The sequence below is a fragment of the Protobothrops mucrosquamatus genome, unplaced genomic scaffold (genome assembly GCF_001527695.2).
Source record: "Protobothrops mucrosquamatus isolate PMUCROS unplaced genomic scaffold, P.Mucros_1.0 scaffold4860, whole genome shotgun sequence".
Classification (NCBI taxonomy): Eukaryota; Metazoa; Chordata; class Lepidosauria; order Squamata; family Viperidae; genus Protobothrops; species Protobothrops mucrosquamatus.
The window spans coordinates 6,005-17,188 of NW_015390748.1; the positions used below are offsets into that span (position 1 = coordinate 6,005).

Below are 11,184 nucleotides of genomic sequence, written 5' to 3' on the forward strand. Positions count from 1 at the left end.
CCAACCCCCTGCTCAGGCAGGAAACCCTATACCATTTCGGACAAATGGCTGTCCAGTCTCTTCTTAAAAACTTCCAGTGTTGGAGCATTCACCGCTTCTGGAGGCAGGTTGTTCCACTGGTTAATTGTTCTCACTGTCAGGAAGTTTCTCCTTAGTTCTAGATTGCTTCTCTCCTTGATTAGTTTCCACCCGTTGCTTTAACTTGAACTTTATGTAATTTCACAATAAGAATGTGCTATTTGTAATCTGCTGAGCTCTGTGCAATATAAAATGCAATGTATGTAATTCTATATATATATTTGGAATATACGTATTTTACCCGTGGGAAAAGGGGAAGTGCAAATAGCAGATGCGTAGAAGTTTCAGATGGGAACTGTCATTGCAAGGAAGAATTATGAGTGGGTGATCAGTAAAAGGAAAGTATAAAAATGTTGGCTTAAGTCTGATTCGGGGCCATTGGTTTATAGCTGTTCTATTTGAATCTGCTATTGCCATTTGGTCCTCATTGCAATGGGTTATTGATTTAAGTCATGAGTGCCATGTTATTATGTTTGTTCCAAATTATTAGCAAATTAAACCTCTGAATCCTAAAGTAAGAATTATTGTCCTTGTGTTGCTGTCTCTTGTCTTGTCCTGGGTTTTTCCACAACATGGTCTTACTATGGTTTTATAAAGCAATACTAATACTTCGCGTGATTTCACTGGAAAAGAGGAAATATGGGAGGAAAATGAGCCTTATCCATCTGAAGCTTCTGTTGCTGCTTATTTATAAATCTTATAATCAGATTTAATGGTCCGTCCCTCTGCAACAGTTTGAATGACAGAGTGACTTCTTGAAATGGGTTGGCTGAGTGGACTGGGGAAAGAAAAAACAAGTCAACCAGATTTGAAATGTAGGAAAACCTTAGATAACATTTTTTAGAACTAACAACTCCTCCTGTCAACGCAATTCACAATTGACAATTCCTGTTTGTATTGTGGGAGATTTATTATGTCATCCCAATTAAAAATAAGGCATAAGAGACCTTTGGGTCTGGCTTTCTTCTGCACCTGTGTTGACCTTGCCCCTTGCCCCCTGGGTCAGCCTCCCTGCGGGGCAGTTGGCCGTCCTGGGTCAGGTACAGGTTNCAGATCCGAGGGTAGGGCTCATCTCACTGAGCGGCCTGTCTGGTGATGACCGTTAGAAGCCAAAAGAAGACTATGCTGGGATTTCCCTCCTTTGATTGAGCTCTGGGCTTTGCTGCTGATGTCCCAACCCCATTCTTGGGACACCTGCTTTGATATCTCCAAAGTTTTGTGTATCTCTTTTCCTCATGGTCCCCCCCCCCCCACTTCTTTTTAGGAAAGGTGAAAGAGCTGAGCTATGACTCCAAGGCCAAGCTACATCGCCTCCAGGAGTTCTGGATCAGCCGAGCCAGTGCTGAGCAACGCAAGGGCCGGGCAGGCCGGACTGGGCCCGGAGTCTGCTACCGCCTCTATGCTGAATCAGACTATGACAATTTTGCCCCTTATCCAGTGCCAGAGATCCAGCGGGTGGCACTGGATGCCCTGATTTTACAGGTAGGCTTGCTCCATGGCGATTGCGATTCAAGGCTGTGTGCTGGGGGAGTCACGAGGAAGACTGCTGCTTCCTCCAGATGCCCCAAACTGCCCAGTAACTGCTCAAAGGGAAGGGCTGCAAGCTGTGTGGATCTATAATGCTCAGGGAGGGTTTGGCATCCCGATACAGAGTGCTGGCTGATGCCCAACTGCCCCACTGCTCCCCATTGCTGGGGAAGCGGAGGTCTTCAGAGAAGAACCACCACCACCTCCCTCTTGTTCAGGGTGGGAACCTGCTTTGTGAGAGGCCCCCTGTTCCACTCCTAGAATGGGGATGGGGTGGGGTAGGTGTGTGGATAGACAGTAGTTGAAGAGAAAAGCTGTTTCTTGTCTGGGCTCTGGAGACCCGAGTCCAGTTGGCCTAGTTCTGGGCCACAGAAATGTGTTCCAAGTGCCTGTCTGGTCCCTCTGGGTCTTCTTTAACAAACCTATGGATTTGCCAGTCTTCCCCTGGCCTTAAGAAGAAACTCCCCCCATCCCTTTGCAGGTGGGAAGGACAGGCAGGAGAGCAGCAGAGACGAGTTTGGGCCCAAGAAGAGCAGGAGAGTCTGGCTCTTTTGGGGTCACCACTGACTTGCTTGCTGAAATGAAGCCACCCTTGTTCTGCCTCTGTTCCCAGATGAAGAGTATGGGCCTAGGCGATCCCCGAGCGTTCCCTTTCCTGGAGCCGCCCCCTCAGGCCAGCCTGGAGGCAGCCCTGGGCTACCTAAAGCATCAGGGTGCCCTGGACTCAGCAGAGGCCCTGACGCCCATTGGGACTCTCCTGGCTCAGCTGCCAGTTGATGTGGTGATTGGTGAGTGATGGGTGCAGCTGGTATCCCCGCGGATGAAGGCTTCTCCTCCTTCTGGCCACTTGAGGGGTGCAGCATGCAGTTTCCTGGGCTGCTTCCAGACTCCTCGTCATCTCACAATCTGCCCGATGTGTCTTCCTGGAACTGACAGCTCCATGCAGGGATCACCTTGAATTCTGTGGGGTGGGCATTGTGCTGAACTTTGTTGGAAAGCCTGAGGGGGGGCCTTCCTGCCCCCCCCCACGCAGAGGAAGGCAGCTGGAAGTTGTGGCCGGCAAGAGTGGCTGCCTGGATGGGCCCTGCCTGCTGCCTCATGTGATCTCTTACTCTGCAGGGAAGATGCTGGTGTTGGGGACGCTCCTGGATCTGGCTGCCCCGACGCTCACCATTGCCGCTGTCCTCAGTGTGCCCTCTCCCTTCCTGAACAGGGCCGGTGGGCGCAGCAGCCTGGACTGCCTGGCGGCCCGGCGAAGCCTGAGGAGCCTACTGGGAGACCCCCTGACCCTTCTGAACATCTTCAACGCCTGGGTCCAGGTAGGCAGGGCACAGAAAATGCCACAGATGCAGCATGAAGAGCTCGGCCTGCCGATCCTTCCCTTCCTGGACTACATCTTCCTCGAGAGCCAGAGGACTGCCAGGCAGGAGGCTCTCCCTGCAGGGTCCTTTTCCAGCCCAGGGCCCTTGTGCAAGGTGTTTTCTCTGGGTTCCCTGAGCCTTCCCCTTTGCTCTTTCGGCTCTCTCGGAAGGAGGGTGCTCGGCTCACTGGATACTGACTCCCCATTTGAGGCGGCATCTTTCCAGCCAAGCTCCATTCCTGCTCCAGGCAAGGGGACAGGAAGGTCTTGTTGGCACGTGTGCCCTTTACTTGGGGTACGGAGCTGGGCCTTGCTTTCCCTCTGAGACATGCGAACTGGGCTTCTCTTATGTCTGGCTGGCAGGAGAAAGCGGCCAATCGTCGAGGATCCCAGCGGTGGTGCCGGCGTCGGGGCCTGGAGGAGCATCGGCTCTACGAGGCAGCCAATCTGCGGCGCCAATTTCAGGTTGGTGTCAATTCAGAAGGGCCGGGAGTGAGGAGGGCCGCTAGGCAAACGAAGCTGGGCGCCTGGTGGTAGGAAGCTCCCGGTGTGTTGGTGGTGGTGATGTGGAAGAGTCGGGCTGTTCTTTGTCTCGCTCACAAGGGCACCATTTGTGGAGAGAAGAGAAGGTGGGCTGGAAGGGGCTTCCCTAGCCTTGAGCAAGGGTGGGCTATCCTTTCCTTTCCGTTGCTCTGCCAGGAATTGCTGCGAGACCACCAGCTGCTGGGCCCTCCTACTCAGCCTTGCACCACCTACGCCCGACAGAGGCGGCGGCGGGAACATCAAGAGCTGCGCAGACTAAAGCGGGAGCATGAGCAAAGGGGCGGGCGCCGGCGGAAGCTATTGCGGCTGCAGGAGGAGGAGGAGGACCAGCAGGAAGGAGGAGGGTCCGGTTTATCTGGGGAAGAGGAGAAGGGCAGTTCCTGCCCAGACATCCAGGTGGGACGAGTGAGAGTAGGGGTCAGCTGACTTGCAGTTTCTCTTTAGCATCTCTCTCTTTCTCTCTGCCTCTCTCTGTCTTTTGGGGAGTGTCTTTTCCACTCACCTTGCCGTGGCGGCACTGACAGCCCTGCCCAGCCATCCCCCTTCTTTTGCGGCCGAAGGAGCAGCTTCATTCTGCAGCTGAGAATGGAGCTCCGACCTGCATTTCGCAGTCAGAGGCCTTTCCAGAAGGCCTCTGTAGCCGGCTGCAGAGGCCTTACAGAAAGGCCTCTGACTGTGAAATGCAGGCCGGGAAATGCTGCAGGAGAAATGGGCTGGTGAGGAGAGGCAGACTGCAATGGTAAGTGGGTAAGGGCCACATGGGGCAGCTCCACCCCACCCACCCCCATGCCCACCCTAGCTTGATTTTTAGGCATGTGCCTCGCCTAAAAACTAGGGGTTATTTTGGGAGTAAGTCTTAGACCCATCCCCAAAAATCAAGCTAGGGTTTATTTTCGGGGTAGGTCTTACTTTCGTGAACACACACACACACACACACACACACACACACACACACTTAAAGGTTTTTAGAAAGGAAGGTAACTAATACAAACTAATACAAAGAAGAAGAGAAGAAAAAGAAAGAGATCAAAGAGAAAGCCAAAAATCAAGAAAGAAAAAAAACATACAGAGAGGTAATTTCTGATCTTCATAGCAATTATGCGTACAGTTATAAACTTACCACTCACTCTGTGGTTACAGGGGCGGCAGGATGGCTCAGTGGTTGAGACGCTGGGCTAGTCAGCTGGAGAGCTGGCAGCCCAGGTTCAAGACCTAAGGGCCACACGAAGGGATGAGCTCCCGTCAGTCGCTCCAGCTCCTGCCCAGCCAGCAGGAGCACGAAAGAAGGCAAATGCGGGTAGATAAATAGGTGCCACTTTAGTGGGAAGGTCACAGCACTCCACCACGTCATGCTGGCCATCGGATGATGGCGCTGGCTTTGGCACTGAAACGGGTGAGCAGCGCCCCTATAGGCAGCAGCGACTAGCGGACTTAATGGCCACAATTGGGACTAGAATTTCCATTGCTGAGCAACGCGGTTGTTAAGCGAGTCGTGCCTGATTTTATGATCTTTTTTGCCACAGTTGTTGAATAAATCACATGGTTATTAAGTGAATCCAACTTCCCCCATTGGCTGGGAAGGCCCCACAGCATTGCATTGCTTGGGATGCCCAATCTTTCCACCGGTGCATGCAAGGACCTCGCTGCGGAGAGCCAAGTTCCACTGTTAGTCTCTGAGTTCCAAAAGAAGAACTCCTTCATCAGTTCCTAAACTGAATCGGGGCTTGGACTTGAATCCAGAACTTTCCCGCTTTTTGCACGTCCACCAAATACTGGCGCTTTCTCTAGGGACGCTGCGGCCCCTTCTCCCTCGCCCTGTTTTCAGTGGCCGCTTCCATGGCAGCCGCTGGCACTCTCAGGCAGGCCGTGGTGCGTCGGCCCCCGAAAGGGCTGACGCCATGGCCCCGGTCCCTTTGGGAAGCACAGGGAGGCTTCCTGCCTCATCCACAGGAGGATGTTTGCAACATGGGGAGGATGGATTGGGGGCTTTGGGCCCGGGCCTTCTGGAGGGCCCCCCTGAAGCACTTTGGGGGTGAGGTCTTTCCTACGGACACCAGGGCTCCAGGCTGGAAGGGAGAGGGGGTGCATGTCTGGGTCAGTCTGTCTGGGTCTGCAGGCGGCTGGTTGTGTTGCTGTCGCCTCGCAGGATGTGAATTTCCAGCTGCGGCACGATATGGAGGAGCTGCAAGCAGCTGCCAGTGAAGCCCATGGGCTCTCAGCTAGCCAGCTGTCTCTGCTGCAGCTGGCGCTGGCCCAGGGCCTTTATCCTCAACTGGCTGTCCCTGACCCCTTCAACGAGAGCCGCAAGGATTCGGAACAGGCAAGTGTCCCTACTGGCCACTCTATCGGACTGAGGGTCAAAGGGGGCTGGAGTCAGGCCCGGCATGGCAGGGGGAAGGTCTTCCCAGGCTTTCAAGAGGTTGGTGGTTATTTATTTATTGCTTCAGTCTGCATAGCCACCTATCTCACCTGCACGTGATCTGGGTGGCTTCCAGCTGTTAAGCACAAAACAAAAGAATACAATATATAAACCGTTAAAAGACCCCATGAAGCCATTCTTGTGTGCTCTCCAGATCTTCCACACGAGAGAGAAAGCCGGCCTTGTCCTGCACCCGACCAGTGTTTTTGCGGATGCCCCAGAGCTGCTGCATTCAGACTCCAAGGCTGGCAGGGACCCAGGTAAGGAGGAATTCCTTCAGCCCCAGGAGAATCTCCACTCCCGGTGGCCTCGAGAGAGATCTTGGCCACCTGAGAGAGTCGGGAGCTTTTTTCCGGCTTTCTAGTTTTTCTGGTATTGTTTCAAGGTTTTCTGTGCTGGAAATCATGTTTCCAGCCTGGCTGTGAAATAAAGTTATGACGGTGTGGGAAGAGGAAGGAAAACCCAGGTTTCCATTTCAGGATTATTTGGCAGGAGGAGTGAATAGAATAGAATAAGAATTAGAATAGAAATAGAAATAATAGAAATAGAGCAGAGCTGGAAGGGACCTTGGAGGTCTTCTAGTCCAGCCCCCTGCTCAAGCAGGAGAACCTATACCATCATAGACAAGTGACTGTCTAGCCTTTTTAAAAAAATCTCCAGTGATGGAGCACCCACGATTTCTGAAGGCAACTTCTGTTCCACTGGTTGATGGTTCTTACTGTCAGGAAGTTTCTCCTTAATTCCAGGTTGCTTCTCTCTTTGGTCAGTTTCCAACCATTGTTTCTTGTCCTGCCCTCTGGTGCTCTGGTGAATAACGTGACCCCCTCTTCTTTGTGGCAGCCCCTCAAATACTGGAAACTGCTATCATGTCTCCCCCATTTCTTCTTTTCTTTAGCCAAACCCAAGTCCCGCAGCCGTTCTTCGTATGTTTTAGTCTCCAGGCCTTTGATCATCTTAGTTGCTCTTCTCTGAATTTTTTCCAAACTCTCAACATCTTTTTTGTGATATGGTGACCAAAATTGGCTGCAGTATTCCAGATGTGGTTGTGGGAAACAAGAAATGTTGCCCCTTCTCATTTCATAGGATAGGAATGAATAAACATAGAATAGGTTCCATATTAATGATTTAATGCTTTAACTTGAACTTTATGTAATTTCACAATAAGAATGTGCTATTTGTAATCTGCTGAGCTCTTGTGCAATATAAAATGCAATGTATGTAATTCTATATATATATTTGGAATATACGTATTTTACCCGTGGGAAAAGGGGAAGTGCAAGTAGCAGATGCGTAGAAGTTTCAGATGGGAACTGTCATTGCAAGGAAGAATTATGAGTGGGTGGTCAGTAAAAGGAAAGTATAAAAATGTTGGCTTAAGTCTGATTCGGGGCCATTGGTTTATAGCTGTTCTATTTGAATCTGCTATTGCCATTTGGTCCTCATTGCAATGGGTTATTGATTTAAGTCATGAGTGCCATGTTATTATGTTTGTTCCAAATTATTAGCAAATTAAACCTCTGAATCCTAAAGTAAGAATTATTGTCCTTGTGTTGCTGTCTCTTGTCTTGTCGTGGGTTTTTCCACAACATGGTCTTACTATGGTTTTATAAAGCAGTACTAATACTTCGCGTGATTTCACTGGAAAAGAGGAAATATGGGAGGAAAATGAGCCTTATCCATCTGAAGCTTCTGTTGCTGCTTATTTATAAATCTTATAATCAGATTTAATGGTCCGTTCCTCTGCAACAGTTTGAATGACAGAGTGACTTCTTGAAATGGGTTGGCTGAGTGGACTGGGGAAAGAAAAAACAAGTCAACCAGATTTGAAATGTAGGAAAACCTTAGATAACATTTTTTAGAACTAGCAACTCCTCCTGTCAACGCAATTCACAATTGACAATTCCTGTTTGTATTGTGGGAGATTTATTATGTCATCCCAATTAAAAATAAGGCATAAGAGACCTTTGGGTCTGGCTTTCTTCTGCACCTGTGTTGACCTTGCCCCTTGCCCCCTGGGTCAGCCTCCCTGCGGGGCAGTTGGCCGTCCTGGGTCAGGTACAGGTTGCACTGAAGCATCCAAGAAGAGGAGCGTTGCAAGAAGCGGCAAACAGGCTTTCCTCTCCCTTCGTGGCTGGTTCAGCTGGAGGGCAATAAAGGGCGAGCTAGTCTGGCCCAAAGCCGAGAGTAAGACTATTCTGGAGCTTAGGAAGGATGGGCTTTTGGAGGAACCTGAGGGCATGGCCTTCCTGCCCACAGATGCCAAGGAGAGGATGACCAGTCCCCCCCAAATCCTGTCCTTCGTCTCACTGCTGGAGACCCACAAGCCCTACCTGGTGAATTGCCTCCGCCTGCCGGCACTGCAGGTGAGTGAGCTCTGGCAGACTGTGTGTCTTGCTCTGCCCTTTGGGTTTTCTCCCTCCTGAAACAGCTGCTTTCCTCCCCAGGTGTTGCTACTTTTGGCTCACTCTCTTGACACCAACGCCCACTGCACACGCATTGTGGCTGACTCCTGGCTTGAGCTCCAAGTCCCCGTGGCAGAGACGGCTGTGCAGATGCTCGACACTGCCCTGCGCCTCCGGGCCTCTTGGGACAAAGTGCTGGACAGGTGTCTGGAAAGATTGGCAGACCCGGCTGGGGGGGAGGAAGAGGCAGAGGCACCACCCAGCGTCCCAGAGGTGCGCCAACTCACACATGAACTGTCGAGCTTCCTGAAGACAGAGGTGCGTGGCTATGCCATGGGGAGAAAGGCGGAGGCTGGCCAAGCCTGGTAGGCGGTTGTCTGGGGAGGGGTTGTGGCTGCTGGGTTAAGGGGTGGAGGAGGAACCTCCCTGCCAGTCAGGAGCAGGGGCTTGGCCTCTCTGATGCTGCTCTGAGCATCTCTGGATGTGCCTCTAGGTCCAGTACAGCCTCCGACGAATGACACCTCTGGAGCAGCAGCACCTGTATGGAGGCCCTCAGATGGCACCTAAGGAGGCTGAAGGGCTGCCCAGCTTCTTCCAGGGGGTGCAGCTGGTGCCCCACGAGGTGAAAGGTGGCTACAGGATTGGCGACTTCTTGACATTTAATTGTCTGGCAGTGAGTCCAGGAAGGGATGCGGTGAAGGAAGAATTCCTGGGTTTGGGGATGTTTCTCATTCCTGGCTGTGGGAGGGGGCAGCAGCCCACCGGCCTTGTGTACTTTCTCCTTATGCCCCCACAGGATGAGGGAGATCTGTACAGTGACTGTCTGCGCAGCTTTTGGTCTTGCCCACGATGCGGCCTCTACATGCCCTTCACTCCTCTGGAGCGTATGGCCCATGAAGAGGCCTGCCAGTCTCCTGACCCTCAGGACAGGGAGCCCGGTCTTGAAGGCAAGTCCTTTCGGAGCTGCATTTTCAGCGGGCTGTCCTGGGTTTTGGGAAGGAGAGGGGCAAGAGCTCATCTTCAGAGCTGGAGCACTGGGGTCCCTCTCATTGTGCCTTCTCTACTCCCCCAGGGCCCAGAGGGGGCGCAGCAGTGGCTGCCTTTGGCCCCTCTGCCCTGCAGCAATTCTACCACTGTGCCGTCTGCCAGGAGAGCCTGCACCTCACACCCACAGAAATCCTGAAACATCGGAATCAGCATCAGGGGTGCCTGTGAAAAGGGCCCGGGGGACCCTTGGCTGCTTCTGACAGTTGGATCGCTCCCTGGAACTGGCTGTGGTTCGGAGGATGAGCCCAGGGGAAGGGGAGGCTGGCTGCTCCCCAACAAACTGTTTGACACGATCAGGGGGCAGTATGAGTCACTATGGGGCATGTCTGGCGTTGCTGCAAAAACCTTGAATTGATGTGGGCATATTGTAAATGTGAGGCATTACTTATTTTGTTGCGGTCATTAACCAGGATATCTTTAACCATTCTGCTAAAATAAAATATGCTAATTTTAAGCTCGGGTTATTAGGATGTTTTAATAATAATAATGATGATGGTGATAATGATGATGATAATAATGATGATGATGATGTTGGAAGGGACCTTGAAAGTCATCTAGTCCAACCCCCTGCTCAGGCAGGTAACCCTATACCATTTCAGACAAATGGCTGTCCAGTCTCTTCTTAAAAACTTCCAGTGTTGGAGCATTCACCACTTCTGGAGGCAGGTTGTTCCACTGGTTAATTGTTCTAACTGTCAGGAAGTTTCTCCTTAGTTCTAGGTTGATTAGTTTCCATCCGTTGCTTCTTGTCCTGCCTTCAGGCACTTTGGAGAATAGCTTGACTCCCTCTTCTTTGTGGCAGCCCCTGAGATATTGGAACACTGCTATCATGTCCCCCCTCGTCCTTCTCTTAAATTAGACGTACCCAATTTCAGCAACCGTTCCTTATATGTTTTAGCCTCCAATCTCCTAATCATCTTTGTTGCTCTTCTTTGTACTCTTTCTAGAGTCTCAACATCTTTTTTACATCGTGGTGACCAAAACTGGATGGAGTATTCCAAGTGTGGCCTTACCAAGGCATTGTAAAGTGGTATTAATACTTCACGTGATCTTGATTCTATCCCTCTGTTAATGCAGCCTAGCCCTGTGTTGACCTTTTTGGCAGCTGCAGCACACGGCTGGCTCCTATTTAGGTGATTGTCCACTAGGACTCCGAGGTCCCTCTCACAGTTACTACTATTGAGCAAGGTGCCACCTATGCTGTACTTGTGCATTTGGTTTTTCTTGCCTAAATGAAGAACCTTGCTTTTTTCACCATTGAATTTCATTTTGTTAGATAGTGCCCAGTGTTCAAGTCTGTCCAGATCCTTCTGTATCTTAAGCCTGTCTTCTGGAGTGTTGGCTATTCCTGCCAGCTTGTTGTCGTCTGCAAATTTGATGAGTTCCCCATCTATCCCCTCGTCCAAATCGTTGATGAAGATGTTGAAGAGCACTGGGCCCAGAACAGAGCCTTGGGGCACCCCACTACACACTTCCCTCCATGTAGATGCGGTTCCATTGAGGACCACTCGCTGAGTACGGCCGGTCAGCCAGCTACGGATCCATCTGGTGGTGATGCTGTCTACCCCACATTTTTCTATCTTGTCAAGTAGTAGGTTGTGATCTACTTTATCAAATGCCTGTGATACAATAAAAACCTCCTTTTTATGACCCAGTAATCCCTTAATTTGGGACAGAGTCTGGGCGACTGGATGGAGCTGAGGGTTTACTGGCCAGATGCCCTTCCTGATGCCTATGCCAAGTTCGCAGCAGATATTTTCTCTTTGTGTCTTAGAAACATCTGCTGCTGCCTAGGATTGAACTCTCAA

General features: G+C 51.1%; 2 protein-coding genes across 2 annotated transcripts in view; both read left to right on the plus strand.

Moving 5' to 3' along the window:
- LOC114923604 (probable ATP-dependent RNA helicase DHX34) overlaps nucleotides 1–1,887 on the plus strand; it is a 6,803-nt gene extending 4,916 nt beyond the window's left edge. Inside the window, exons 7-8 of the mRNA XM_029286765.1 lie at nucleotides 1,343–1,560; nucleotides 1,867–1,887. Of these exons, the coding sequence (XP_029142598.1) occupies nucleotides 1,343–1,560; nucleotides 1,867–1,887 (239 nt within the window). The remainder of the gene's footprint in view (nucleotides 1–1,342; nucleotides 1,561–1,866) is intronic.
- A 331-nt stretch (nucleotides 1,888–2,218) lies between these two features.
- LOC107299389 (probable ATP-dependent RNA helicase DHX34) lies at nucleotides 2,219–9,816 on the plus strand. Its single transcript, XM_029286764.1, has 11 exons — nucleotides 2,219–2,393; nucleotides 2,725–2,924; nucleotides 3,329–3,430; nucleotides 3,665–3,904; nucleotides 5,655–5,828; nucleotides 6,082–6,187; nucleotides 8,184–8,290; nucleotides 8,372–8,647; nucleotides 8,823–9,002; nucleotides 9,126–9,267; nucleotides 9,402–9,816. The coding sequence occupies exons 1-11, from the start codon at nucleotides 2,219–2,221 to the stop codon at nucleotides 9,542–9,544; spliced, it is 1,845 nt and encodes a 614-aa protein (XP_029142597.1). The 3' UTR covers nucleotides 9,545–9,816.
- Nucleotides 9,817–11,184: the final 1,368 nt, after the last annotated feature.